Source organism: Nannobrachium achirus (assembly GCF_963921795.1).
Source record: "Nannobrachium achirus genome assembly, chromosome: 10".
Classification (NCBI taxonomy): domain Eukaryota; kingdom Metazoa; phylum Chordata; class Actinopteri; order Myctophiformes; family Myctophidae; genus Nannobrachium; species Nannobrachium achirus.
The window spans coordinates 20,587,658-20,615,426 of record NC_137819.1 but is presented as its reverse complement, the minus strand read 5'-3'; the positions used below and the strand labels follow the sequence as shown (position 1 = coordinate 20,615,426).

Sequence of the window (27,769 nt, the reverse complement as noted above, 5' to 3'; positions counted from 1 at the left end):
GATCGGAGATTCAGAACAGGTTGTTTCTCCATCTCCTGAAAAGTTACAGTTTCGCACAGACAAGGTTTGTAAAATACGGTACGTTGTAATTGTACTTGGGTCGTGTGTCTGTCTGTCATGTGTATAAAGGTTTATTTTGATCTGGTTAGTAAGGGTCCATTTGGTTCCATGTGTACACTCTTCAGAGTCACAGGCCCGGCCCTATAAGGGTACATTTGGTTCTTAACAATCAATCATTTATCTGGCGACCCCAAGGAACCTCCTCAAGAGCCCCTGGTGAACCCCATGTTGAAAGCAAGTGGTTCTTCACTGAAATAAAAAGCACTTTTACACATTGAATAAGTGTTCATTCATCCACATGTCAGAGTTAAACTGACACTGAGGATCTGATGGCTTGTGAGCAGGGGTTAGGGTTATTGGGGAGTCTGGGGACACTCTGAGCCATTAGGGTTGGGTATCGAAATAAGGTTCCAAGTAGGAATGTAATCCAAATAGCTGGGTACCGGGGACACCCTTTAAAATGGAAGGAATCGAATCGAATCAGAATGAATCGATAACATCCTAATCATCCAAGGTATCAAGTACAACAAGCCTTACAGCTTCCTATCATGGAATAAGCTCCTCATTGGCAGGTGAGTAAACAACAGCAGTGACAACACAACAAATGAATTGTGTGCAGAGGAATTAACTGGCATAGAGACTAAAATGGGGTGAAAAGGGGATATTTTTGTTACGCAAAAATGATATGCTTTTAAAAATGTTTCCTTTTTTTTATTTATTACGAAACCGAAACGGGAACTCAATTAGTCCCCGAATCGAAAAGCAGAATCATAATTTGTATTAATAATAATAAAATCCTAAACGATACCCATCCCTATAAAAGCCATGGTTGGGAGGTTGCCTCATGGCTTCTTGTGATGACTTGTACTTCTCCTTTCTTGTGCAAAACCTTGGTCTCTGCTGATTCTGGTGGATCAATGACGTTGTTTATCTGTCTCATCTTATCTTATTGTTCATCTTTTCCTGACATAGGTCATGACTCATGATAACTAACATTACACTACCTTAGGTCACAAGTTAAGACTAAAGACAGGCCATTCATTTATTTTATAGTATCAGTGAGTTACATCATTAATAAATAACACAAGTACAGTTGGACATGATCTCTCTCTCTCTCTCTCTCTCTCTCTCTCTCTCTCTCTCTCTCTCTCTCTCTCTCTCTGTGCATCTCTCTCTTCTGTCTCTCGCACCCCCCCTCTCAGCTCAGGTCAACAAGCCTTTTGCTTTGTGCCAACAGTCATAAAGGAAGCCATTTAACATCAAGTTGGATAATGAAAGAACTACGCTCTTGTAAATAAATGCAGCCAGTTAGGTACATCGCTACAGGTCCATTTGGTTAAACTCGCCCTCTCAAGAGTTAAAATGAACACTGTATTTCAACACCAGTTCCTTATAACCATATATGCCCAATGTACACTCCATCGTACGACAGTATCGCTGACCGAAAATAACAGATGTACAAGCTCACAACGCGTCACGGCAGTGACGCGTTGTGAGCTTGTAGATCTGCTATTTCCTGCCAGCTTCACCACCACAGGACAAGATATAAATCAGGTTTGTCTCCTATACACAGCTAGAAGTTTGTCATACGTTATTATCAAGTTACGGTATTACATTTTGTAATAATAATAATTATTACTGGTATGATTATTATATCTAATGGTCACTCACCCTCAGACTGATATATCTCATTCTCTCCTCTCGGGTTTTGTTGATGTCCCCGGCTCTGGACATGATGAAGGCTTTTATTCCAACAATAGATAGAGTCAGTCTCTTTTTTTCTTATTCTTTCTTTTAGGACCAAAATATCCTAAGATACCGTATGTCTCTTCTTCCTGTCCTTCTGCTGGCTGTATATTCTAGCAGTAACTTTACGGGTTGGTTGGTAGAGCTGCTGCCAGTCAGTCAGTCAGCAGGGTGGATGTTATATTACTCAACACTCTGGTTCCTCTCTCTCTGCTCTCTGTCTGACTAGAGTTTGCGCAACACGCTGCTACACACTCCTCGTACAGGAAATATAACCACACCCCCACCTCTCTCTCTCTCTCTCTCGCTCTCTCTCTATCTGACTAAATCTCTCTCTCTCTCTCTCTCTCTCTCTCTCTCTCTCTCTCTCTCTCTCTCTCTCTCTCTCTCTCTGGCTAAGTCTCTCTCTCTCTCTCTCTCTCTCCCTCTCTCTCGCTCTTTCTCTCTCTCATGCACACACATAGGCACACATTGACACCAAAGGGGGCTTGAGCCCCTGCCCTTTTATCCGTCTGTAAAAAGTGCCCTCTCCAGACCATGAATGCAGTTTTTACTATGGTGAAAGAACGCCCTCTTTCCATGCCATACCTGAAGGCGGCATTCAAGAAAATTGCCTCGTCCAAACTCTCCTGAACTTGAATCCAGCGTCTTATGTTGAAAGAATTGCCCTCTCTGAGTAGAAATCCATGCCGTTACACCACATCTCTTGTATTGACTTGATTATGCTTAGTTCAGTGTGGTATAATAACGCACAGAAAATAGCCGACCTCCAAGCTCTGAGCTTGGAGGTCTGCTATTTTCAATATTTCCACCAAATGCCCTTTCAGAAATGTCAGCCACTGCCTCTCTAACATTCTCTGCACGTCCCTGTGTGTGCATGCACACACGCACGCATGCACACGGAGTGGCGTCTCTGGCCATCCCGGCACCATGGGCTGGATTTGTACAGTTGGAAAATGTGAAAAATCAAAGTTTCACTTTGCAGCTATTTGGCATCCTATGAGCAATCACCTACGTCCTACTGAGTAATATAGTGTCATCTTTTGGTGTGGTGTGGTGAGCCACGGCTCCTAATGTTTTAAACATCTTTAAATTATCACCCTGTCTTTAAAGGAGCAATAGTCAAGAAATTGACTATTGAAAGAATTGAAAGAAATCGAAAACAATAATAATCATTTGGTGACCCCCCTGGCCCCAGCACACAGCACCCTATAACAACCGCCCAGCACACACACACACACGCACAGACACGCGCACACACACGCACACAAACTCTGTCCGCCTGTGTCCGCCTTTGATGCCCATTATGTGGAGATCCCCGATGTCATCAGCATATGCCCGTGTATCATGGGCATAAGCAAAAAAATCTGTGATTCTGGACAAACTGTTGTGGGCATTAATTTACGGAGAAAAGAGAAACGTTCAAAAAAATAAGGAGGTACAGTATACACGGTTTCTGCCCGGCGATAGGAGATGGACAGATTGTGGTGTGGGCGAACGTTTACACGCGGTGGATCACAATCTACACTTCTTCCTCCCACTCCCTGCCTCCATCAAATCCCTGTTCCTCCCACGGTGGACACACACTGAACACTAGTTTTACAATGTACCATTCAGCTCTGTATCCAGAACCACTAACAATAAGCAAGCTACACATACCTGTACATCCAATGCAGAGCTACAGTGTAGTGCCTCCGTAAACTATAGCTCAGACCCCCAGTTCTATGTGCATAAGGCCAAGCACCTCATTTGATATACTAACTTCTAACTCGGGGGCCACAATCTACGTTAAAAAAACCTAACTCTGAAGGTGGTTGCACACTGCTGCGTTTTTCGTTGCGAAATGCGTTTTTCAGGGCAAAGAGAGAGAGAGAGATAGAGAGAGCAAGGGACCGAGTGGTGCGCGAAACGGGCGGCAGTGTGCAAACGTGACTGACATAACGTGAGGTTGATTTTTTTATTCACGCGCTCCGAAATTCACACCGATATTCGGCCCGAAAAACGCAGCAGTGTGCGACCACCTTGAGAGTGTGCAAATGGAACCAAATGGACCCGAAGGGCTGTATTTCTGTCTTAAGTACCAGCTCTTATGCCTTAACTGTCCATACTGTTTCCGAGCACCGAACTTTTAGTCGGAGAATTCCAACTTTCCGAGCTTTCTGAACTCTGATTCTGGGTAATGCTTTTCAGAAGATGCGAGTGACGTCATTTTGTAGTTGAACCGGACCTTTCAGATGAAAAGTTTGGTGGTCAGAGACAGTACGGACAGGCCTTACAGAGCGGGTACTTAAGACTATCAAAATAGAGCCCTAAGAGTCCATTTGGTTCCATTTGCACACTCTCAGAGTTACAGACCTATAACTCCGCAAGGACCCCTGGGGGTCCCTGGACCCCACTTTGAGAACCACTGCTAAAGGATACCAGGTAAATAATGAACCTAGCATCGGTCTAAATAGCACGACATCTAAATGACATTGTAACCTTTGCATAGAGACTGCATGGTGGTCAAAGCTAGGCGCTACAGGCTATAAGGTGCAGTCTGAAGAGGGGAGTCTTCGGATTACGGCGGAAGATTGGGAGTGAGTCTGCAGTCGTGACCGCAAAGTGGGAGTTTGTTTCTTCCACCGTTTGGGAGCCGGGAGGAGCTAGCCTGGTTAATAAACCAGACCTCACAACACCACCCTAACGAAGTGTGTGATAGAGGCTGGCACCGCCAGGCTAGGGAGGAGCTAGCCTGGTTAATAAACCAGACCGCACAACACCACCCTAACGAAGTGTGTGATAGAGGCCGGCACCGCCAGGCTAGGGAGGAGCTAGTCTGAGACATGTGTCGTGTTGTCCCGGATGTTTTAGGGAAGGGTTCACTCAGACAGCTTCCCTGATCTGAGTGAGCGGGAGGGGCTGTAGTGTTGAAGAGTTTCTGTTACTGTGTCACAAAACCACTTCAATTTTAATATCTGTCACACATCAGAGCAAAGGTGACGGTTAACCACTTCACTACCACAACGTTCCACCCAAAGCCTCTGCAGAGCGGAAGGGTGTATTTTCATGTAGGTTTGTGTGTGTGTGTGTGTGTGTGTGTGTGTGTGTGTGTGTGTGTGTGTGTGTGTGTGTGTGTGTGTGCGCGCGTGCGCGCGCTGCATGCGTGTGTGCGTGTGCAAGTGAGAGAGAGAAAGAGAGAGAGAGCACCACTCTGTGTGTGTTTGCTGTAGCTGCACTATTGAAGTATGCATATGTACTGTATACACCCAGACACACACAGTGAAGTGCTCAGTGTTAATTGAAGGGTCATGAGGACTGTGTCAGAGAGCAGGTATTTTCACTGTACAGTGTAGGCGTCTCTCCAGAGCCAGATAATGGCCAGGTATGTATGTCTATCACCACAACACAACAACACAACAAACACCCCGTAATGGCGAGAAGCAACGTTCGTGCTTGCGTATCAACCGATATTGATCTGATACCAGAAAGCATAAAAACACACTTCTAGTATTAGCGTCACTCACGGACGGACATACCGGTAGGTTGGTCGTTTTCATACTAACCTGACAGTCGCAAAAACACAACCAGGCGGCATTTATCTTGTTTTGAAAAACGCTACCGGCCTTGAGGATGTCGCTATTTACCCCCCGCTGGCTGCAGAAGAATTGCTGCGCCATTGTTTTGACCGGATTTTACACAACACAATTGTGATCTTGTAGATAGAAAAAACTATAAAAAAGGATGAATACAGCAGCTCCTCTCCATACCAGCACATAATCCCCGGGTATGGACTAGTGTTCATGTATTCATTCATTTATTATTGGTTCTATGTTCTCTTTGACAAGATTAGTAGTTTCATTTTCCATTTCTGGAAAACACAGAGGTTATGTTACGCACATGTATTTCACCCACTTTCTCCGCCTGTAAACCCTTGATTTGACAACAAAGTCTTCTGAACCTTACCCTGTGGGACGCCCTGCCAGCCATCTTGCGCAGGAAGCTGAAGGTTCGCACCAGAGGGCTGTCGCTGTCCTCCTTCCCGTCCTCGCTGTCCCCCCCGAGGTCACTGTCCACACTGTGGGGACGCACAGAGCACACAGGTCACTGTCCACACTGTGGGGACGCACAGAGCACACAGGTCACTGTCCACACTGTGGGGACGCACAGAGCACACAGGTCACCCAAAGACACCCCAAGTATACACAAAGTTGCCCCAAAACAATACAAAGGTATACCCAAAAATGCTACTAATACATTTGTTTGTGTAATTTGTTTTGGTTAATTTGGGGTGCCTTGGGGTATTTCGGGTGTACCTTTGAGTTGTTTATAGTTGTGGGTATTTTGGGGTACTTTAAGGTACCTTTGGGTAGTTTGAGGTATTTTTGGGTACTTTTGGGATACATTGGGTACCTTTGGGCAGACCTTTCGGTAGTTTGGGGTATTCCGGAGTACTTTTGGGTCGTTTTGGGTAGTTTGGGGTATTTCTTGAGTATTTTTAGGTAGTTTTGGTGGGGGTACTTGTTTTGTAGTTTTGGGTATGAGTGATTTGGGTATGAACTCGTGTAGAGTGATGGAGTTCTGTATTTATACCATCGCTATAAGGCAGAAACCTTGTATCTCCCTATTTCACCTTTTCATACAGTATATTTTCTAAATTAAAGCACTATTTCATGCTTCATACATACAACAGTGTTGTGCAAAAGTATTGAAAATAGCAGATGTACAAACTCATCAAACTTGTTTGTTTGTCTGCTATTTATTGTCCCTATATTTAAACAGAATTGTCCATCTAATGACATGCCCAAAATAGGGACGGTAGGTTGAAAGTGTTTAAGTCTGTCTGTGGAGTTTTATATTGTATCTCTAAAGTGGTGCTGTGTAAACAAAGATATCAGACATGGGGTCTGGCTCCACAGGAGGTATTTCACTTCAAAATAGCCCCATGACTCAAGCCACTGTCTGTGCCAACTTTCATTTTACCATCCTCAGAGGAGTTGCTGAAGTTTGGGTCTAACAAGCAGTGGTTGGTTGACACTCAACTACTTTAGTCCCAGACTCACTACCTATATTTCCACCTTCACTCCAGAGGGCCACATTGCATATTGCTACGTCCTACTTTGTCTTTCTAGTATCTCATACAAAAGAAGCGTTTTGAGCTTGTAGATCTTCTATTTTTGCTTCTTTCGAATTGGAAACATGAATAATCTTTGTTATTTTTTAATTGGAATCCTGAAATGTACAATTGTATTTAATTTCAAATGCATTTAGTTATGTTAACTTCATGAACCGAAATACAAACATGTTGGATATGAAAAAAGACTAACATTTTAGTACTACTACACTAGTCATTGAGCTACTAAGATGTTGTTGCGACTTTATGCACTTGTAGATCTGCTATTTTCACTAGTGCGGCTCCCAAGGCAAACATCTAATCTCTCTTTTGGGTCTCGAGCTAAAATGTTTGGGAACCACTTCTTTAGACGCCACCTTGCTGCTAGTTTATGCACATACGGCATTATCTTGGTCACTTGTCATGTTTTTGTCACTTACTATACATTTGTTTTGCATTGACCCCCACAGATGTAGGCTTCTGAACGTTATTGAAAGGAGGTTGTTTAGACAAGTCAAGTGCTAGGCTCATTGTTTACCTGGTATGCCATAGCTTCTTTGTTCTCTCTGACTCCACACTCTACTTATGTGACTATTCTCCTTGTTGTTCATTGCCAAGAGTTCACGCTTATTTTCGATCTCGCGTGTGTAGAATGTCTGTTAAATGCCTAAATTGTAATTGTCATAGCAAAACACGTTTCTGTAGCCTACTCACCTCTGAGTGGATCCTCCGAGCTGAGGCAGGGTCTCTGAAAGACAGATGATAATGTATATTGTTTTGTTATGTACAATTGCAGGGCAAAGATACACACTATGCCTTTAAAAGGTAGGGGATAGTCATTTTTTTGCATAAACAAAATGTTTTTATTTTATTTTTTAAGTTTAAAGCATTATATGCTGATAGTGATTATTGATATAGACGGTTTCTTCAGTCACAGGGGTCTCCCTGTCTCTCCAGCTCTTTGATAAAAGAAAAAGAAAGAAAGAAAGAAAATGAAGTAGGTGACAAAATCTCAGCCAACCCATTATCAGCTTACTTTTGTATAGTATTCCTGTTCCAGTTGTTTCAGCTCATCTCCTTTGTCACCACTTCCAATTTCACTTGTTTAGAGGAGTAGTTCACCCCCAAAATACTTTTTTTCTATTGATTACTCACGGCATGGAGACTTGTGTTCAATAATATTTTTTTTTATTTGTCGCATTCCAAAGACAAAAAACGGATTATAGTAAATTTACCCCTTATTTTAACCAAAGAATCAGTTACAATGCCTTTAAGTCAAAGTAGCAACACCACATCATAAACAAACTCTGTTAAGTCCTGTATTCAAAATTGTGCTTAAGTAAACAAAAGCATTGACATCAAAATGTACTTAAAGTATCAGTACAAAAGTGTTTCTTTTTCTTATTTGTTTGTAGATCAACTTTCTTTATTTACTTTTTTAAATCGTTGATCTACAAGCAAATTTCAAATGGACAAAGTATAAAATAGGGCTTAACCGGTCATTGTATTAATGATATAAAAATGCAAAGTTATTGCAGTATAGCTGTCAAATAATTGTAAAAAGGTACAGTAAACTTAGTTACTGTTACTTCACCACTGGAGCTCAAGTACAGACGCTCAGAGAACGATCAACACCAACATCATGTTCAAATCACAGCAAAGTACAGTAGCGATATATAGCCATGTATGGCTGGGCTTTGTCGTATAAATATAGCCGTATATACGGTACAGCCGACCTACAAGCTCACAACGCATCATACGTGCGACACATTGTGAGCTTGTAGATCGGCTGTTTTTTGGTGCGCGACACCGTCGCACAACAGGGCACAGATTTGGCGTAACACGGCATTGGTTCTCAACATTGGGTCCGGGGGCCCATTAGGGGCCAAAATGGACCCTTACAGGTGTTGAGAGTGTGCAAATGGGACCAAATATATACCACTGCACAAACTCAAAAGTTACAGTGTAGATGGGGGGGTACAACAGATAGTAAATGGTCTCAAATGGCGGTCCCTGGCCTAAACTGTGGGTCCTATAAATGAAAAAAAAAAGAAAAAAAAAAGTTTGAGAATCACTGACCTAATGCTCATTCGAAGGCCGCCGCGTTTTCTTCAACCGAAGCCAAGCGTACGTTCGTAGCATAGAAACAGACCGTTTTCCGAAAGGGAAGTCACGTGAGTTTGGTTAAGCGGTGGAAGAAGGTGCACGTCTGTACGAATTGAGCCTCATCGCTGCGGTGAAAAGGGGCAGAATGAGCGGAGAAAGAGAGGCAGAAAGAGAGAGAAAGAGGCAGAGACGGAGGAGTGTGGGACTGAGAGGCTGCTGAGAGAGAAGTGGGAGCTTTTTCTGCAGGGCTGCTGTGCTGCCGGGGCCAAGGCAGAACAAACACAGGAAGATGGCTTCCGCATTGCTGCGCACACACACACACACACACACACACACACGCGCACACGCACACGCACACGCACACACACACACGCACACGCACAATTGCACATGCATGCACACGTACGCACAAAGACATGCAAACACACACATGCACGCAGGCAGACACATACTGTAGACAGACACACACATTTTCTATTACTGTGCTTGTGAGGACGCTGTGTTCGGACGGCATCGGAAAAATTGCTGAGAATATCCCCAAAATAGCAGATCTACAAGCTCACGGCACGCCGCATCGGCTATTTTCCGGTGCACGACAGGTCGCGCAACTAAGTAACATCAGACATAACTCTATAGAGACATAAATCTAACCTCTAAATATCTAATCCTAACTCCAACCTATCCTGAATGTTTTCCTAATTCTCAGTTCAGCACATAAAATGTGTAATGTGATGTGTCTTGAACTATGACTGGTAGCCTATTTTATTTTGCTCTCCGTAAGAGAGGAGCTGTGTAGTATTGTCAATGTATTGTGTGATCTGTCTATGTATTTGCGTATCTACAGTATGTGTTGTGAACTTGTGATTTGTTGTATCCTGATGACCGCTTGGTGCAAAATAAATGTCCGCAAGGACAAATAGATCTGTCTATATGTATCTAATTGTGAACCTACTGTAACAGTAAACATGACACAACCATTTCTCTTGTGAGGCCCAAGAAAATAACTGTTTCTGTTATACAGTACTTGTGGGGACATACTGTATAACCCTCACCAGTATAGTAACGCACGCACGCACGCACACACGCACGCACGCACGCACGCACGCACACACGCACACACACACGCACGCACGCACGCACGCACGCACGCACACACGTACACACACACACACACACACACACACACACACACACACACACACACACACACACACACACACACACACACACACACAAGGTAGGTGTGACACAAACTGAAAGAGAGATGAGGCTTAATAGTCAAGTTCACAAGACATACTGTAACTGTGTTGGTTATGTGTTTCGCTGGTATGTGCGTGTGTGTGTGTGTGTGTGTGTGTGCGCGCGCGCGTGTGCATGTGCGTACGGTGTGCGTGTGTGTGTGTGTTGGGGAGGGGTCTTATCTTTTGTCAGATGAAAGGGGGGTCAAGGGGGGGAAGGAAGGTTGGGAACCAGTGACCACACAGAGTGCTTGCTCACCAACAGGGGGTTTCCCCGTCTCTTTTTAGTAAACAGAACATACATTTTCAGGTCAGGATACCAATTTCATCCAATCAGGAGAGAGAACGCATACCGCGTACAAGATAATTAGGTTAGTCATAGGGTATGTGTGATCTATAGGAAATGAGAACGTACTGGACCGGAGATTACAGTCTAGGTCAGGTTTATGTGTCATGTGTGTCACCCAGTTGGGCCAGCAGGGGGACTTAGTCAGTCAGTCAGTCAGTCAGTCAGTCTTTAGTATCAATATTCCCTTACAGCACAGCGACTTAACGCCGATGCCTATAGCAATGCGGGCACTGTGTAGCGTCGGGAGCGTTTGCTCATTGGGAAGATGCATTTGCAACGTCGCTTGCCGATGCTGCGCGAGCGAGGAGCCTTAATTGGCAAGCGACGTCGCAAATGCATCTTCTCAATGAGCAAACGCTCCCGACGCTACATAGCGCCTAGATTGTTCAAATAAGCATCGGCATTAAGTCGCTGTGCTGTCTGGGTTTATATAACCCACAGACACACTTAACCACTTTCAATCTGGCAAATTTTGGCCATGCTATTATAGGGGAATATTTTCAGAAATGTCCATTTCAAGATTTGTCTTATTTCTGATACTTCTGCATGACACTGTCAAACAGAAGAGTATAAAATGGGCCAGTCATTTATGTAAAACATAAAGAAAATATGAAATATGTACAGGGTTTATGCCTGACAGTGACAATATGTTGAACAACAGTGGCTGGATTGTCATGGAATTTACTGCCCACCTTCACCTCCCCAGATCAACCACTATGGCCTGTCCTCTAGCACCATCTTCAGGCCAAAATGTGCACTTGAACACAATACATATTCAAATGTAAAGAGTGAAACTGGCTGCAGTTAGAAAAGATAGAATTGACAAAAAGGTCTTGGTTTCTCATTGTGGTTCCCTGAAGCCAGCCCAGGTGTGCCAGATATTTTATCACTTCTCTAACCCGTCCAACCAAGATGTGAATCCATTGACATTAATATTAAAATCACAACATGAGGGAGTGAATATATGCTTTCAACAGTGAGTCTTCATTGGTATGTGGTGGTCACCATCATCATCTTATAATACTAATTAGAATAGGCTCTATGCACAGCAGGCATATTGGAAATAAATTGGGCTTCTTCCTTACTTCCCTCATAGTTGTAGAAGGAATGCTACTAATGAAGTCTCTGTTCCATTCTGGTCAAACAGAGTCAGGGTGCTGATATACTGTAGTCCATGTTGGCTCACTGGAAACCACATCCACATGGGTCTCAAATTGTGGTCCAGGGACCCTCATGGTTCCTTGAGAGGGTCCCTGGTTCCATGAATGGTTCCATTTGTTCACTCTCAAAGTTACGGGGGTCCTTGAAATTAAGGTTTGACAACCACTGTGCTACACTAAATGGAACAGACTTGTGAAGAAAGTAAGGCAGCAGCCCGATTTCCTTATTGTGAGACGAGCGTCCTACCGTAGCATTGTGAGCGGGGGCGGGGCCGTCGCCGGGACCCGTCCGAGGCCGTGGGGTCCACATTGAGGCTGGGGGCCGACGAACTCCAGCCCAGCTGAATGAAACACAGTCATATATTGATCAGCATGCAGTATACGTAATAATAATAATAATAACAATAATAATAATAATAATACATCGAACTTATATAGCGCTTTTCAAGGTATAGTCAAAGTCGCTTTACAAAACAAAATAAAAACAACTTTATTAGGACAAAGTTAAAAGGATAAAATCAAAAAAGTACATTAACTGGGGCACACAAAGAATACAATTAAAAACTGAAGGGAGGGTGGAGTAAAGTTAGGTAGGGAAAGCAAGTCTGAAAAGGTGGGTTTTGAGGCAGGCTTTGAACACGTTAAGGGTGGGGGCTTCTTTTATATGAGGTGGGTGTGGGTTCCAGAGGGTGGGGGCTGCAACTGAGAAGGCCCTGTCACCCCAAGTGCGTAATTGAGTACATCGTTAATACTGTATATGTGTATCATATACGGGGATTGATCGATCGATCGCTCGTTCGTTCCATTTATCTGGAATGGTTATAGAAAAATATAACCTTGAAAGATAACAAATTAAGTAAGTAATATATCGTCCCTGTCTGGTGAAAACCTTTCATATCCAAAGCAGTTACTTTTCAGAAGATAGAAAAATAAATATTACCTTTGGGCCACTGGTTCCAATGTAGTTATTGAGTTACAAGCAATTGTTGATACTTGTCACTGGTTCAATATTTATGAAACCCACAGACAGCACTTTCACTTTAATAGAATATATTTAAAGACTCACAATGTAGAGTAGGAAATCAAATTGATGATGATTTATCATTTTTGAGCGGTGCTCCTGGAACAGGAGCTATTGCTCCAAAATCTGGCTTTGTCCGGTCAAAAACCAAAGGGAAAAACTTGTTAAAAAATGTCCGGGGTATGTCCAGGGCTTAAAGTAAACTGAAGTGTGGCCTAACATCTGGCCTAGATATGACCTACATCTCTGCACAAATGGCTCAAAGTTTGTTGTACACCCAGGGTCCCATTTGCTGTGATTGGCTAGCGGGACGCTTGAAGAATTCAGATTCCCAACAGCGACAATAGTAATAGTAACATACTGTAGTGTATAATAACAATATATATCATAAATACATTTTGTTTAACAGAAACAGGTGTTAAATGTGCTTGCTGCTGCGGTAGAGGGGGTTTAATGGAGGTGTCTCCTCACCTCCATCCTGGAGTAGAGCTGGGGGTCCATGGTGGTGTCCTCCTCCGTCAGGGAGGATAAGGAGCCCTCCTGTGAGGGCAGCAGACCCCGGGTCCTCCTCCCTGCTCCCAGCATGGAGCCCATCACCTTCTCCATCTCCTCTGGGTCCAGGTTCTCCAGACTCACACTGACACGCACGCACGCACGCACGCACACACACACACACACACACACACACACACACACACACACACACACACACACACACACACACACACACACACACACACACACACACACACACACACACACACACACACACACACACACACACACACACACACACACACACACACACACACACCACAACCACAAGAAGGGTGTTAAGACCTGAGGCCGACTCAAAAAAACTGTTTTCTAAAAAAAAAATCATCATTGTCGGGTGGAAACTGCTCAGAACAAAACCGTTAGTTTTGTATTTTTCATTTAAAAAAATGATTTAAACGAGTGAAAATTGCCGATCTACAAGCACACAACGCCTCACACCGCGAGGCTTTGTGTGCTTGTAGATCTGCTGTTTTCACTACTTTTGTGCGACAGTCTTATGATGATGAAGAGGGGCTTTACTTTACGAAAAAACTTGCACATTTGAAACTTGGAGATACAAGGTTTGATAGGTTTCTGCCCGACAGTGACGATATGTTGCTATATAAGCTGTGTCAAGTATCACCAAAATTATATGCATTATATTATTTGCCGGCGACCCCCATCTCAAAATACTTTGTTCCACGGACAAAGGTTTGAGTTAAAATGTTCTGCTTGAAATGTGTATTCAAAGATTTCAAGATTTATCAAAAATAGCAGATCTCTGAAGTTAGTGTTTCATGAAACATGTGTTTGGCACTTTAACCATCATTTTTAATACTTTGGCTAGTCAAAATAGCAGATATACAAGCTCATAGCGTGACAATCGGTGCCGCGCTTTGAGCTTGTAAATCTGCTATTTTTGAATTCAAAGCGAATCTCTGAATATGTATTATTTTAAAGCATTAAAAAATGTTTTTAACTCCTATCTTTGCTTTTGCGGAGTCCCTGGAACAACATACTTTAAGATGGGGGTCCATGGCCAAATACTCATCATTTTTGGGGTTCCTTGACATGAAAATGTTTGAGCACCACAGATATAGAAACATAGGTTTTTCAGAAAACTCCCCCTTGGTTTCCGCATTCGGGTCCACCTGTCGTACCACATCGGGACACACAAAACCTACCTGCGGTTGTCGGCGTCGCAGGGCGCCTCGAGGTGCTGCGGCCCCGGCACGGCCCCGGGCTCCCAGCTGTGTCTCCTCCAGGGGTCCAGGTGCTTGAGGTGACGCGTGGCCGCCGAGCGCCGCATCACGGGGGCCGCAGGCGGGGAGAGGCCTCCCGGGGAGCGAGGAGGGGACGGCACGGGAGAGCTGGGCGGCACCGGGGGCGGGGCCACCAGGTCTGGGATGGAACCGGTCTGCATCTTAAAGAAGACAACAAGTTTGGTTTGGTTCTGTTAGGTTCTCTTCTCTCAAACATTTTGAGTTCCTAACTTTCTGTTTATCGGTATCACAATGACAACTACATACATTTTCAAAGTTTAAATAAAAAAAATAAAAAAAATAATCTTAATCTTAGTGTTGCTGGCCTAGCGGTCCAGGCACCTAGGCTCCTATGTAGCCTGACAGCACATCGCAGGTTCGAGTGCCATTCCCGATTCCTGATGGCCTTTGCTGCATGTCACCCCCCCCCCCCCCCCACACACACACACACACACACACACACACACACACACACACACACACACACATCTCTCTCTCCATGTTTCATGTCTACCTACTGTACTACTACAGTATCAATCAATGCATGAAAAGATACAAAAATAAACCACTAGGAATATCCGTTGCCCAACACAGGTTGAGAACCACTGGTTTAGTTCATTGCAATGAAATAACTAAAATTGGAAACCTCTTAGTTAACAGAAAAACATTTATACAAAATGTGGCTTTACAAAAAAGCAATAAATAACTGAAATGGTCCTTGGTTTAAAGCTAAAGAGTTAAAGCTGATTTAAGAAACTGGTGTATCTGTAACTTATGACTCACTTTGATTTTTTTAACTGTTGTATAGTACACTAGTCCTAATGATGCCCTTTAATCCTCTATAACCATGGTAAAGTTTTTTAACAGGCTGTTTTTGTGCTTTCATTCATTTGTAGACAACGTCAGGGGGCCTGTAGGCTGCTCACTGTGGACACATCTGGTAGGCCTATAATTAGGCCTTGTCTTTGTTCAGTAACACCCCGAAGAAGGTGTTTGCCGAAACGTGTTGGTGTATTTTAATGTTCTAGCCTGTTGAATAAAGGCCTTTTATTGCAGCTCTTGCTGCTTTTATTTCTAAATCCACCTGAGTGCCTGGACCTGGATTTTTGTGCCTCTGTGGCACATTTTGTCCTCTTTCGCTCATTGTATTCTCTTTCATGAGCACCGCTGGTTTGAGGGATACCAGTAGCGCCCCTGCTATCTTCTTTAACTGAAATGGTATTTTGACAAAATTAACTGAAATCATAGAAAATGTAGTCTTTAAATATAGCAAAAATAGCAATTCTACAAGCTCAAATATCTGCTATTTTTGTTATTTTTATTTTTTTGGGGGAAAAAAAGACATGTAATGTATGTGGACCTTTAGTTATGGGACCTTTAAACAAGGAAGTTTGCAATACAGAATTAGTTGTTGTTTTTGATTTAATTATAACATTACATCCTCCTTCTCTCCTTTCTAGCCCTGAGGAGGACTCACCCGGTGCGGTCGAAACCGCCCATCATTTCCCTGTGAGCTTTGACTTTGATACACCCTGGTTATCAATGAAGACTTTTCATTCACTTTCTTCCTCTGAGTAAATATAAGAGTCCCGTTTCCATTGTGAACGGCAGTATAGCGTTTCACCTTACATAAACAAGAAATTTACTACTTACTATTACTAAGTCTCAGAGTCAGCAGTGGTGGAACGTATCAGTGGCGTAAAACACATTACTCAAGTAATGTAATCATGTAGATTTTTGAGGTATTTTCTACTTTGCTGGAGTATTTCCAATCACCAATTATTTTACTTCTACTCCACTACATCTCAGAGGCAAATATTGCACTTGTACTCTGCTACATTTATTTGAAAACGTTAGTTACTAGTTACTCTGTAGATACATTAACCACTTCAGCCCTATGCTGTTCTTTGGCAATTTGAAAATAGAAGATCAGCAAGCTCATAACGCGTCACTTTGCGACGTGTTGTGAGCTTGTAAACATAAATAATTCAATAAGGAAATAATTGCAGAAATAAATACATGGGAAGTGAATAACAACTGAAATAAATACAACCAGCAACACATTGAGTAGGCTAACAGACTCAGCAGTTTGTATGTATTTATGTATTCATTCATTTATACATTTATTTAAAACAATTATGGCATTTTTGTCCTTCCATTAAGCTTAAATTGTCAGCATGACAATAGATATTAACAGCAGTAGGGGGCAGCATTGAACCTTGTGTAGGGCATGAGTTGCACTCTTGCTTATAAACAACCAGTAATAAATATGAGCAGGAATGTGGTGTTTCAGCACTTATATCAATGCTTCTCAACGTGGGGTCCGGGAACCCCCAGGGGTCCTTGAGGGGGGTTCCAGGGGGTCCCCCGAAGAAGTTAATTTAGCATCCAAATCAGTTCAACCACTTTAACCCTATATACCAGGGGTCTTCAACAGGGGGTCCTCTTTTTTTTATGTGAACCCTATATTGGGAGAATTCTAGCCAAAAATAGCTGATCTACAAGTTCACAACGCCTCACACGCAAAGAGCTTTGGTTTAGAGGGGAAAAAGAGCAGACTAAGTACAGAGTGAAAGGTCAGGTTTATTAAGTATTAACGGTTCATGTGGTTAAATATCTGAAAACACAAATTGACTTTTATCCAAAATACACTGATGATTGTGCTGTCAAAAAATGAAACTATATGGAATCTATGAAAAAAGGTTGTGGTTGTGGGGGTCCCTGCTTCATCTCTCTCTCAATTAAGGGGTCCTTGGCCTGACAACATTGAAGACCCTGCTATATACCATAGGCCTACATATAGGCTATATGGTATAAATAGGCCAAATGCATATTCATTTGGGGGCCCTGAAAAAAGTTTGAGAAACACAGATATTATATCTGTTAACAACTAGAAGAATGTTAATGTTGCTGTGCTGTCCCTCATTTGGGGAAAAGCACATGTGGAATTACAAGCGTTTTATCTTTGTGGGGGAATCATAAACAGTGTTTGACGCTCTTCCCAGAATGTTTAGTCATATGTTCCTGGCAGTTGTGGACAAAGAGCTCAGTCCCAGTAGGATACTTGAGTCCAAGTATTGATACTGCTGGACAAAAGTTGAAATTTGCTGTCAAAGTTGTACTTTAGTTAACCCATTCAGAACGGGTACACATTATTGAGTATCATTATTTTGTGCTTTAACTATTGAAAAATAGCAGATATACAAGCTCACAGCGCGGCACCGAGTGCCGCGCTGCAAGCTTGTAGATCTGCTATTTTTGAAAAATCGTGAAAATTAGAATTTTTTTGACCCGATTCTATAAGTGTCTTTCTTGAATCCTTCTAAGGTTTTTTTGAAAAACCTATGTTTCTGTCGGCAATCTGGCCAGCCATCGTCAAAGAAAAGGTCCTTTTCACTTAACTGGAGCTCAGTTAGTCTGTTCTTGAGAGACTACTATGTCAGTGGTGCTCAAACCTTTTCATGTGAAGGACCCCCAAAATGATATGTATTTGGCCACGGACCCCCATCTCAAAATATTTAGTTCCAGGGACCACCCCTGGAATTATTTTTACTTTACCGGAGTGGCCAGTTTCCAAATGTCAGTACTTTTACAGTTTTACTTCTTCTCCACTACAGTATATCTCAGAGGCAAATATAGTTACTTTGTAGATTATCATCACAAAACATACAGTAACCATTTCAGCCATATAGACATTTAGACTATTTGAAAATAGACGATCTACAAGCATCTGCTATTTTCAAAAGATTTTTACATATTTTATACATCCCTTCCTATAAATGTACAGTATTTGCTTTTGAAATGTTGTGGGTGAAAGTCATACGCTTTAAAAAAAAAAAAAAAAAAAAACTTTACTCAATACTCAAAATGATTACCACTGTGTTTGAGACATAGCTGCCTTGTAAATGGTTAACACGGCCATTCATATTCTTTATGAGCTTTTGTTATTGCTTTATATGTCAAACATTGACTGGATCAGGTCCCCATGCAAGCTCAGACCTCAGTCTGAGATAGTGAGCAGTACAGTACACGTAAAAGTACTTCAAATTGTACTAAAAGGCACATTCTACCACTTTTTGTTGTAACATGTTCAGATACTGGATTCTGATTGGCTTAAAACAGTGGTAAATCAGTCAACAACCTTGAGTTGGCTCATGGACCCCGCCCACTGTTGTGTTGCAGTTGTAACATGATTGTAACTAAATAACCTTTGCAAGTTACAACTGTGTTTTCTTTCATTTATATGGTAGAAGTGGTAGAAAAGCAATTTGCCATTCGAGGGTCGTGGGTTGTTGGCTGATTTACCACCGTTTCAGGGTTGTGGCACGAGGCGACCTCTCATGGTAAATGGCTTACGTATGTAACTTTACCTTGTGTTTACATAACACACCATCATCATTTCCCTCTAACAGCAGGTGCTGTTTGGGCGTGTCCAGTCAGAGACACGTGCGTTGACCCTCATCCACTCCCATGTTAAGGTTAGGTCTCTGACCAACATGCGTTGACCCTCATCCACTCCCATGTTAAGGTTAGGTCTCTGACCGAAGAGGCATTATGCTGTTGTGGGGTCACAAGCTCAAGGATTGAGCTTGTACAGGAGCTATTTTCACTACTTCTTATACATTTTTTTGTTTTTTTTGTTGGTATAATTCATGAAATATTATATTTTTTAATGTTTTGACATTTACTCATGACCCATATAAATGTTAGCCTGGCGGGCCCGACGTCATACTGCTTTCACTCACTCATTCATCCTTCCCCAGTATAACGTCTGGCCTTCGGCCTATTGGCAGCTTGAAAAGTGGGCGGGAGTACTTGCCTTGACAGACAGACTCCTCTAACCAATCAGCGTAGCAAAACATCTCTCAGCCAGTCGGAAGAACGGCAAACAAACACATCTTTTCGGCCGATAAACTCCGCTAGCGCATCCCCGTTTTCTTTTTTAATTGTTGTAATTGATTCCAACTCTGACATAACTGCACTTATTGCTTGTTTTATCGTTAGAGCGTTAACTGTTACACTTGTTGCATCGCGAGGGCAATTGTTGTTTTGAAAAAAATCTACGTCACCGTCTACACATGGACCAATCAGGGAAAGCTTTTCACTTGTTGTCAGGATGACTACATTTGTTGTGTGGACAGCAGTCACTGATTGGCCCCGATCAGAAAATAATCAGTATACTCGCTGCCTATACCCAGAAGGCCAGACGTTATACTGGGGAAGGAATGAGTGAGTGAACGCAGTATGGCGTCGGGCCCCGCCAGGCTATATAAATGTATCTGCAATCCACAAATGAGTCCCGACAGGAAACAGTAAAAGCATTGGTTCTCAAAGGATTCTCATGGATCCCCAGGGGAGTTCCAGGGGGTCACCAGTTAAAAGTCAGGATGTTAGCACTCAGAGAGTGTTCCAATGGAACCAAATGGAGGGTCCATTTGGTTCCATTTATACACTCTCAGAGTTACATTAACATTGATTTTACAATATAAATTGGGGTCTCAGATATAGAAATACCATTAAATGGGGGTCCGTAGCCTTATGCATGTCAAACTGGGGGTCCTTGAAATTAAAATGGCTGGGAATCACTGCTAGAGCCATAAGGATCTTGTCTTATGGGGGTCAATGGCATATTTTCAAATGGGGGTTATGGGGGCTAATAACGTTTGAGAACCACTGGTATAGAGGGCAATGAGGACGAGGAGTACAAAATAAATGTGTATTGTTTTGTTATGCAAACACAGGGAAAAGTTACATACTCTGCTTTTTAAGTTCAGTATTTACTTTGCCACCAGTGGTCATTGAGCTGACGTGACTGTGTCCCTGTCAGCTCTAGCACAATTTATGGGCAGTTGAGCAATTCATTGGAGCTGTACTGTTGTTGAATTGCAGCTCTTTAAATCCCCAGTTTAAGTCCAAAGTATGACACGCTATCACAAATGACTGTCCCCTCTGTTTGTCATCACAACCAGCACGTGAACTTTAACCACGTTAACCCCGGGCGTCCTCATGGGGACACCCTCATCATCATTTAATGAAAGTACAGCCGATATACAAGCTCATATGTGTCGCATCGCCATGTGGTTATGTGAGAGACAGTGGTTCCGGTTCTGGTGAATTGGTATTGTTGTGATCCTTTTTTATTTCCACCGAGGTTTCAATGTTTGTTTGTTTTCTGTCACCTGCACTGAAACCCGAACGAAACATCTAGGTGAAAGTATGTGGCGGAGATGATATTAGACCCAGACTCTAATCTCTCGTCTCTCTCTCTCTCTCTCTCTCTTTCTCTCTCTCTTTCTCTCTCTCTCGTCTCTCTCTCTCTCTCTCTCTCTCTCTCTCTCTCTCTCTCTCTCTCTCTCTCTCTCCACATCAGGGGTCTTCAATATTTTCAGGCTAAGGTCTAAGGACCCCTTAGTTTAGAGAGAGATGAAGCAGGGACCCCCACAACCTTTTCATAGATTCCATATAGTTTCATTGTTTGAAAGCACAATCACCAGTGTATTTTGGATTCATGTTTTCTGATATTTAACCACTTGAACGGTCGTCAATACTTAAAAAACTTGCCCTTTCACTCTGTACTTAGTCTGCTCTTTTTCCCCTCTACACCAAAGCTCTTTGCCAAAAATAGCGGATCTACAAGCTCACAACGCCTCGTTGGCGTTGTGAGCTTGTAGATCTGCTATTTTTGTCTAATAAATTCTCAGAATATGGACGCTAGGGTTCAAGTGGTTAATAGAAAATAAATAGAAAAAAAGGTTTCTATCATACTAAGATTTGGAGGACCCCCTGTAGTAACTCTGAGGACCCCCTAGGGGTCCCGGACCCCCTGTTGAAGACCCCTGCTCTACATGAATGCAAGCATGCACACGACGCACGGCACATCGGCAATACAGTCTGCATACAGCACAATACTGCTAACAGCGTCACAGAAAATGTTAAAACAAGAGCCACTTGTCCAAGTACATGAACTTGTGCATATTAGTTGTCCCGGACAACAGGAGAAGCCTTAATATCATGCATGCCTTGCACAGGCACACACACACTCGCACAAATATTAAAAGGTACTGTACATTCACAAACTCCTGTCTCTATGATATTATAAGCATGTCACTCTATATGGGTACCGCTCGCCCCCAGTGCCGATTCTTGTATCTTGTTTGTTTTACTGAGGTTAGGGTTAGGAATATGGTTAGGTTCAAGCATTCTTTTACTGAGTTTACTTTTAGGAATACCTGGTGGCGACCCGGGTGAGCGTGTTTCGGGGCGATAAGTAACAGCGTCTCCGCCATATGTAGCAGAGACGGCACAAGTTAGGCCATTTTTTGAGCGGTGCTAACCGCCCCATGACTTTGTGTGTATGTCTGTGTGTCTTTTCCAAGTGTTTTGTGTGATTAGTGTGATTTTTTTCCCCTCCTTTTTGGGCATCCCAAGTAGTTGAAACCATCTAACAACTAGTCTGTGTGGGTATGGCCAATAATTCTCAACCTGTGATTATTTTAGGTGGTCCCCAGAATGTTTAGCTAAATGTTAACATTGTTTTCTCACTCAACAGTGAACAGACAACATAAAGTATAAGAGTACATACTGGGTATCTGCATATTTCTAAAGGACTTTAAATAACGTTTTAGTCCCTCTGGTCAAACACTGGTCAAATTGTCAAATGTTAGAGGCAGAAATTGTGAAAATAGACGATCTATGTGGTAAAATCTCACTCTTTCAAACGACCATCATTTCGACCAGGGGGTTAGAGACTCACCCCACGGAGGTTAGGTTTAGGGTAAGGGTTAGAGTTGGGTGTCGAAAAAATGACATGTAGTAACAGCAAAGCTATCCTATCTACATGCTCACAATGCCTCGCAACACAATGCGTTGTGACGTGTGAGCATGCAGATCGGCTATTTTCACAATGGAATAGATGGAGTTAAGATGGAGTTCAAATTTGATTATTTTGGGAGTTGCGCTCTCATCGGTCTGAAAATGTTGAGAACCACTGTCCTAGGCTGCCAAATAATCACCTGCTCCGAGTATGTACAAGTGGTTGGTATTTAATGACCTTGGTCATAAAAGCTTCCTCTGGGCATTAGGGTCAAAGGTGCAGGCTATCTCTAAAACAAACACGTCTCTGGACTCTTCGTCAACCACAACAACATCTGGTGTAGGCCTATTACCCGCCAAAGACCTATTATTGATGCCACAGGAAAAATGCAGTCGCCAGAGGCAGGACAGCAGTTAAGTTACAGACACAGAGTAAGAAAAGAACTGAAGTGTGTAGGATAAAGCAGATACAGGAACAGTGGTATTGTTTTACTTAAAGATGATACACCATGCATTTAAAAAGTATTTATGTCATATTGTTTATGTCCCAAAAACGTTTTTCAAAAGGTTTGAGGCTAAATTACCACTCCTGAATAGAGAGCCTCTCTCATTTTTGAATGGCTCTCAGAGCATTTTCAGCTGCAGTACCACCTTTGGCCTGAATTGCGCAAGCCCCCCCCCCAAAAAAATGTTTTTGAAAAAAAAAAAATGTTTTTGAAAAAAAAAATCTTTTTGAAAGAAAAAAACGTTTTTTGAAAAACATTTTTTTTCTTCAAAAACGGCCGATGATGACGTCATCATCGGCAGCAAATCTGGATAGCCTGTTTTGAGAACCCGTAGGATACTTTTAACCTTCGCCTTCTCAAAACCAGAGAAAGACACAACGGTCAGAAATGGGACTTTGTGAGGATAGAAGGTGCTAGTGGGACCCCAAAAAAAGGTTTTAAAATAGGAAAAGTGAAATTTCATGGTGTATCACCTTTAAGTAAAAGTATCAATACCGCAATGTCTATAAATACTTCGTTAGGCTGCACCCACACCAAAGAACCTATGAGGGTGCCCTCACACCAAAATACCTAGAGTGGAATCCGCCAATGCATTTCAATGAGAATGGAGCGTTTTTTTTTCCAGTAGAGGATTTCTGCAAAAAAACACTCCATTCTCATTGAAATGCATTGGCGGATTCCACTCTAGGTATTTTGGTGTGAGGGCACCCTGAGAGTGGATTCCCCATTACGCCAATGTGTTTCAATGAGAATGGAGCGGGTTTTTTTTTCTTCTTTTTTTCAGAAATCCTCTACTGGCATGAAACTGCTCCATTCTCATTGAAATGCATGCATTGGCAGAATGGAGATTCCACTCTCATAGGTACTTTGGTGTGGACGCAGCCTTACAAGTAAAATAATTCAAAATGCAATTGAGTAAAAATACAAAAGTATTGGTATCCAACTGTACTTGAAGTACCAAAAGTAGAAAGTACTCATTATCAGAATGTCCCCATTTCACAGGTTTTCAAATGTTACTTTGTAGATTTTGATTATTATTGTTACAAAGCAACCCAAGATATACATTACGGCCATTTGAAAATAGCTGATCTACAAGCTCACTAAAAACTAGTGGAGTTACAAGTACCCGTATTTTCCAGACTATAAGGCGCACTTAAAAGCCTTTAATTTTCTCAAAAAACTACAGTGCGCCTTATAGTCCAGTGCGCCTTATATATGGATCATTTATTGACATTGACATTCCCTTTAGCACAGCTCCATCTGTTGGATGCATAACGCAACGGTAGCGTCTATTATGTGCGCCTTATAGTCAGGTGCGCCTTATATATGAAAACAGTTTGAAAATAGACCATTCATTGACAGTGCGCCTTATAGTCAGGTGCGCCTTATAGTCCAGAAAATACTGTACAACATTTGCCACTGAGACGTAGTGGAGTAGAAGTAAAAGTACTCCATACCTTCAAAGCCTGATTGAACCCTACTACCCTACCTGTGCACTCAGATCCGTTAACGCAGGGATGCTGACAAAACCTTCGCTAAAAAACCCAGGACAACGATCCACTCCTGGCCCCCAAACAGTGGAATAAACTCCCAGTTGAACTTAGAACTGCAGACTCACTCCCTAGCTTCCGCCGTGGTCTGAAGACTCACCTATTCAGACTTGACCTTCCTGCCTTAGCCCATAACAACACTTACCGTAGCACTTGCCTACCCCCAATGACCATACAAGTAATTAAGATCGCATTTATGTTATAATTCGTTATGACGTTTTTACTGAATAGGTGCTTTGTCTACCTGCTTTCTTAAATGTGCCTACTATTTCTTTCCATTTGATGTGTTGATGTTGATGTACTGATGTATTACCTTGCTTATTGTAAGTCGCTCTGGATTAAGAGCGTCTGCTAAATGCTTAAATTGTAAATTGTAGGCTACTGAAAATACTGCAGGAAAAAAAGGAACTAGGTAAAGTACTTAGTTACTTACACCAATGGTTCTCAACCTGTGGGTCGGGACCCCCAAAGGGGTCCCCAAATTATTTTGGGGGCCCCCAGATGTTTAGCTAAATGTTAACATTGTTTTCTCACTCAACAGTAAACAGACCAACATACAGTATACAAGTGTATGTATACATGGCATCTGCACATTTCTAAAGTGACAATATAAGGACTTTAAATACCTTTTTAGTACCTCTGGTCAAACATTGGTCAACTTGTCAAATATTAGAGGAAGAAATTGTCAAAATAGCAGATCTACATGCTCACAACGCCTCGCAACGCGAGGCGTTGTGAGCATGTAGATCTGCTTTTTTCACAATGGAACAGATCGAGTCAAACTAAATGTAATGCCAACTCCTACAATTCCAAGTGCTTGTCAGGGTGAGGGGTCCCCAGTTGAAATACGATTATTTTAGGGGTTGTGGCCTGAAAAGGTTGGGAACCACTGACTTACACCACTGTACAGGAATAACATCACAAAAGGCACCATCCATAATGAAGCCCTATACAATGAACACTATGCAGTAGCATACACCTGTACAATACCCTGCACCAAGCAGCACTTTTCACTGCTCTGACACCATCCATTAAAAATAAGTGAATCACTGGTTTCTTTCAAAACTATAGGCTGCAAAACCATCTATCAGGAGACCGCAAGGGGAGGAAAATGCATATTCCCATAGAAAGGAGGTGTCTGCACAATGTTTTCCCTTTTTGATTTGTCCAAACTCTCCTGAACTTGAATGCCGCGTTCTATACTGAAAGAATTGCCCTCTCTGTGTAGAAATCCATGCCGTTACACCACATCTCCAGTATTGACTTGATTATGCTTAGTTCAGTGTGGTATCAAGCACCAAAAATAGCAGACCTCCAAGCTCACAGCACAACGCGTTGTGAGCTTGGAGGTCTGCTTTTATGCATTGTGTTGATCTACCACAGCATATAGCCTTTTGTCATGGACAGAACGTACCATACAAGGCAATATGGTGCAGGGTCAGGACTCAGGGGCATGTCACGACACCTAAGACAAGAGACGGAGAGAGACTAGACGAGAGACTAGATCGGAGTTGACAAAGCCAACGGCTTATATCATTGACTACAGAAGTTCATTGCCACAAGTACTTGGGCTCTCAGCGAAAGCCGACTAGCAACAATATACTCTGTTCCTTTACAGAAGCGGTTGTGTTTTGTCTAATATTTCGGGTTTGTGAGATGTTACGCTAGTCGGTGTGTCTTAAAGGAGCTCCAAAGAGAACTTTTCATACTGCTGTTATGTTACAGTGGGCTACAAGGTGTACTGCTTTGGTGATGGCATATTGATATTCCAAGTTGTGGGTCTGAGAGGCTAAAGCTCATCAAATGGTGGTCCTTGGCTCAAATGCCCAATAAATAATGGACCTTGATATGAAAACCGTGGAAGATGTCAAATTGTCAGTGACGAGGACCACCGGTTCCATATGTACCCTCAGGACAAGCGTGCATGCATTCTTGCGTGTGTACGTGGTTTGTGTGTGTACGTGTGCATGTGTTGACAGGCCTGATCTAATCCACATGTCTCTGGATAAGTGTAGGTTTGCCTCCCCAGCGAATGTAAACACTGCATAGATAAGAGTGCCAAGAAAGTAACTGAGTACACATACTCAATTACTGTACTTCAATGTTAACACTTGGGGAGCCAAACGCGTTCAGGGACGAGTTATGGCCACTAGATGTCACCCTGCCACAGGAAGTTATATCGTCGAGGGACGAGTCAACAAATAGTTAACTTTTCGAGACCGCAGCTTCCCTTTGCATGCCCTGAATCCATTACGTCACCCAGCCAGGGCAGGAAGCCCCCTGTCTCTCCCCACACAGAAGGATTTTACATGGCTTTAGATTCTACTTTGAAACATAAGAACGGCTTTATCTGAGAATGAGGTAAAAACAGCCCCATGGAGGCAGAGAGCTGATTGTTTTCACGGCGACACTTTACCGCGAATTTACCGCGATTTTTTTACCGCGAGTTTCGCGAGCGTTTGTAAACAAATGGAGTACCTCCTCAATCTTCTCTGGACACGCACGTGCACACGCACGAAGCTTGCGGGGCTCATCAAAACATAACGTAAGTCAATGGTGGCACCAGCAACAGCTATAAATGTTATAAACCTTGGCCGCCCATGTGTTAAAGGTGTAGTTCAGCCCAAAAATGACTTATTTTCTATCAATTACACACCCCATGAAGCCCCATTGTTTTTGACAGTGGTAGAATAAATACTCAAATTCTTTACTTAAGTAAAAGTATCAATACTAAAATGTAGAAATACTTGGTTAGGCTGCACCCACACCAAAGTACCTATGATAGTGGAATCCACGTTCCGCCAATGCATTTCAATGGGAAGGGGGCGTTTTCATGTCTGGAGAGGATATCTGCGTGCTGCCGCTGCGCCAACCTTGCGTTTATGCTGGAGCAAATAAATTCTCCACGCTGATTCTGGTTTCCCCCCTCTGTCCAATCGGGTGAGTCGAAGGCGAAATGGAGACGGTTCTGGAAGTGACTGACAGGCGCGGCACTGGCTCTGGGAGAGAATGTGCTCTCTGCGTTTTTAGTCAGCCACACACAAAAAGAGTTCATCGCTGGCGACCATACTTTGGTGTGTGTGCACCCTTACAAGTAAAAGTCCAGAATGAAAAATATCCTTGAGTAAAAGTACAAAAGCATTGGCATCAAAATGTACTTTAAGTACCAAAAGGAAAAGTACTCATGATAAAGAATGTTCCATTTCAAGTTTTCAAACGTATAAACATCTTTTGAAAATCAGCAGATCTACAAGCTCACAATGCGTCACCGTTAACATGTAGATCGGCTATTTCCAAACGGCCTAAATGTATACTGTATTTTCACAATAG

At 42.6% G+C, this 27,769-nt stretch overlaps 1 protein-coding gene across 2 annotated transcripts in view; it reads right to left on the bottom strand.

The window, feature by feature from the left end:
* arhgef2a (Rho guanine nucleotide exchange factor (GEF) 2a) overlaps positions 1-27,769 on the bottom strand; it is a 92,290-nt gene that overhangs the window by 53,220 nt on the left and 11,301 nt on the right. The window contains exons 2-6 of one of the 2 annotated variants that reach the window (XM_080735809.1): positions 14,494-14,732; positions 13,244-13,409; positions 11,999-12,092; positions 7,613-7,646; positions 5,752-5,863 (exon numbers count right to left, since the gene is read on the bottom strand). In XM_080735809.1, coding sequence (XP_080591935.1) covers positions 5,752-5,863; positions 7,613-7,646; positions 11,999-12,092; positions 13,244-13,409; positions 14,494-14,732 — 645 coding nt within the window. Of the gene's footprint in view, positions 1-1,731; positions 1,870-5,751; positions 5,864-7,612; positions 7,647-11,998; positions 12,093-13,243; positions 13,410-14,493; positions 14,733-27,769 lie in introns of those variants that run through there. The other variant, XM_080735810.1, reaches the window with a different exon arrangement.